The sequence below is a fragment of the Aplysia californica genome, unplaced genomic scaffold, assembly GCF_000002075.1.
Source record: "Aplysia californica isolate F4 #8 unplaced genomic scaffold, AplCal3.0 scaffold00059, whole genome shotgun sequence".
In the NCBI taxonomy this organism is placed as follows: domain Eukaryota; kingdom Metazoa; phylum Mollusca; class Gastropoda; order Aplysiida; family Aplysiidae; genus Aplysia; species Aplysia californica.
The window spans coordinates 958,057-960,556 of record NW_004797329.1 but is presented as its reverse complement, the minus strand read 5'-3'; the positions used below and the strand labels follow the sequence as shown (position 1 = coordinate 960,556).

General features: G+C 43.0%; 1 protein-coding gene across 1 annotated transcript in view; it reads left to right on the top strand.

Moving 5' to 3' along the window:
- Positions 1–2,500, top strand: part of LOC101857470 — a gene marked incomplete in the record, with an annotated part of 35,737 nt that overhangs the window by 32,392 nt on the left and 845 nt on the right. The window contains 1 exon segment of the mRNA XM_035968435.1: positions 1,781–1,978. Within this exon segment, the coding sequence (XP_035824328.1) occupies positions 1,781–1,978 (198 nt within the window).

The following is a 2,500-nucleotide window of genomic DNA, read 5'->3' as shown; positions in this document are numbered from 1 at the left end:
GACACATTTGCCCACTCAATATTTCAGTCCCTGTCTCTGTCTCAGTTCCGCCTGTCTCTCTGTCTGTCTGTCAGCCTGGTGTCTGTCTCTCTGTCTCTCTGTCTCTCTGTCTCTCTCTCTCTCTCTCTCTCTCTCTCTCTCTGTCTCTGTCTCTCTCTCTCTCTCTCTTCCGTTCTCTCTCACTTCCTCTGTTTCTCTCACTAAGTCCCTTTTTCTATGTTCCTGTCTCCTTTAACCCATGTAAGTAACGCCATTGTTTGCGTATCTGTTTGTGTAGAATACATGTCTGTTTTTCTTTTCTGCAAACTTATCAAGAACCAGTTTGTTAAAGGCAGTCAAGTTGCTTACTCCCTTTTTCGTGAACCGACAACATAGCCAGGGCATTAGTCTGTCTTGGGTGCCTGTGAGATGAGTGTATGATATGATAACCAACCAACGTTGGAAGCCAACATTTTCTCTTTCTTCTGTATAGGTTATCCTTTACCTGTCCAAGACAAAAATCATAAGATAAAATAAGATAAGATAAGATAAGATAAGATAAGATAAGATAAGATAAGATAAGATAAGATAAAATAAGATAAGAAAATACTTTATTACCCCACAGGGAAATTTTTCTTGGCTGTACAGGACCGTTAAAAACACATGCAGGTATACATAAAATAATGACATTATATATTACTCTCATTAAAATTCAGTATGAAAAGAGACGTAAAGCTGACAAAATGTACATTCACATCAAATGCATCATTTAACTACATGCAGAAATTTAATTACATTAAATTACATATATTCATATAATGCACCTTCTTCCTCACTGTCTGATCATTTATTTATTTCACTGAACTCCCTTCGTATTATAAGAACTTATGCTGTTTTACTCATACTTTATGCGGGATGCCCACTACGGATGGGATCTCCCGATCGGGGAGATCGCCTGACTCGGTCGCCTCAAAAACAAACGAGTTTGTTTTCAGTTTCAGGCGATCGAGTTGGGCGATCTAGCCGTAGTGGGCACCCCGTATAACTTTACTTTTATCCGCCACTTATACCCTTTTGGGTGTCGTGGGAAGAAAGAGAAGTCTCTGTCGCCAGCCGGAGAGCTTGGGTCAGGGGGATGCCGAGGGGGGTTAATGTTTCCCTGACTCCATCTACCCAGGTCTTTCTAGGTTGCCCTCTAGCCTTGTTCCCATCGAATTTATTTTTGTTGGCACGTGGTCCGAACCTTTTATTCTTTGGTGTTTTTACTCCTACAAAATATACTAATATCGCGGGTCTGTCGGACGGACCCAGCACTCAGTGGTATCATAACCTCGTCCCAGTGGTCAAGTCGGCGGCAATGAAAGAGATGATATCGAGTGAAACAGTCGTGTGCGGGTGAGGGAGCAGACTATTCTTGGGCGACATTTAAAGATAGAAAACCGGAGACCACCTTGCAAAGACTGTGTATGTGGAGAATCTTTGCCCCTTGTTTTTAATTCTTTGTAGTCACCTCGAAAGATTTGTGTAGCGTTCTCAGGTAACCTCCTTTGCTCCAAATCAGTTGAGAATCTTTGGTCAGATTCCTCTTTGCGCAATGACGTTATAAATATAAGTTTCTAAGGCCCTTGGGAAATACCGGTCTTTGGCATCGAGCTACCTAAATCTGTCGCTGCTACGTCACGGAAGATACACACGCGAATCAAAGAGCGCTGAGCCTTTGCGCCGGGCGCATTTCGCACTTAATGAAACTGGAATAAGTGCAATTCACAACCTAGAGCTTTCATTCCGTCTGTCTCACCAGAAACGTGCGATGTGTTCTCCGGGTATACCCAAGACCCAAGTCGATGTGACACGTTTCTACTGTGCTCTAGAGGCCTAGTAGTGAGCTCTACCAAGTGCGGGGATGGGTTCTTGTTCGACAATTCCACCAAAGCGTGCAGGCCACGAGACCAAGTACAGTGTGACATCGGTTCTTCCAGGACAAATCCAACCGTTGGAGGTGAGTGTGTAGATAGATAGATAGATAGATAGATAGATAGATAGATAGATAGATAGATAGATAGATAGATAGATACTCTCTCTCTCTCTCTCTCTCTCTCTCTCTCTCTCTCTCTCTCTCTCTCTCTGTGTCTCTCCCCCCATTCCCTTCTCTCTCTTTCCTTCATCCTCTGCATCTCAAAAAACCCTCTCTGATACGACGCTTAAGGTTATATGTGTATAGTTCATGTAACTAGTTTTAAGATTGTTTCTCTTGGAAATAACTGAAAACAATATTAAACGATACTTTTCCCCCAATTTTGTCTTTTTCTTTGTCACTGTCACTGTCTCTGTCTAGGTTTAGGTCTGCCTGTGCATATGTCTGTCTGTCTGTTTGTCTGTCTGTCTGCATGTCTGTCAGTCTGTCTGAAGCCTGTCTGTCTGTCTGTCTCTCTCTCTCTCTCTCTCTCTCTCCCTTTCTCTGTTGTGTGTGTGTGTGTGTGTGTGTGTGTGTCTCTCTCTCTCACTCTCTCTCTCTCTCTCT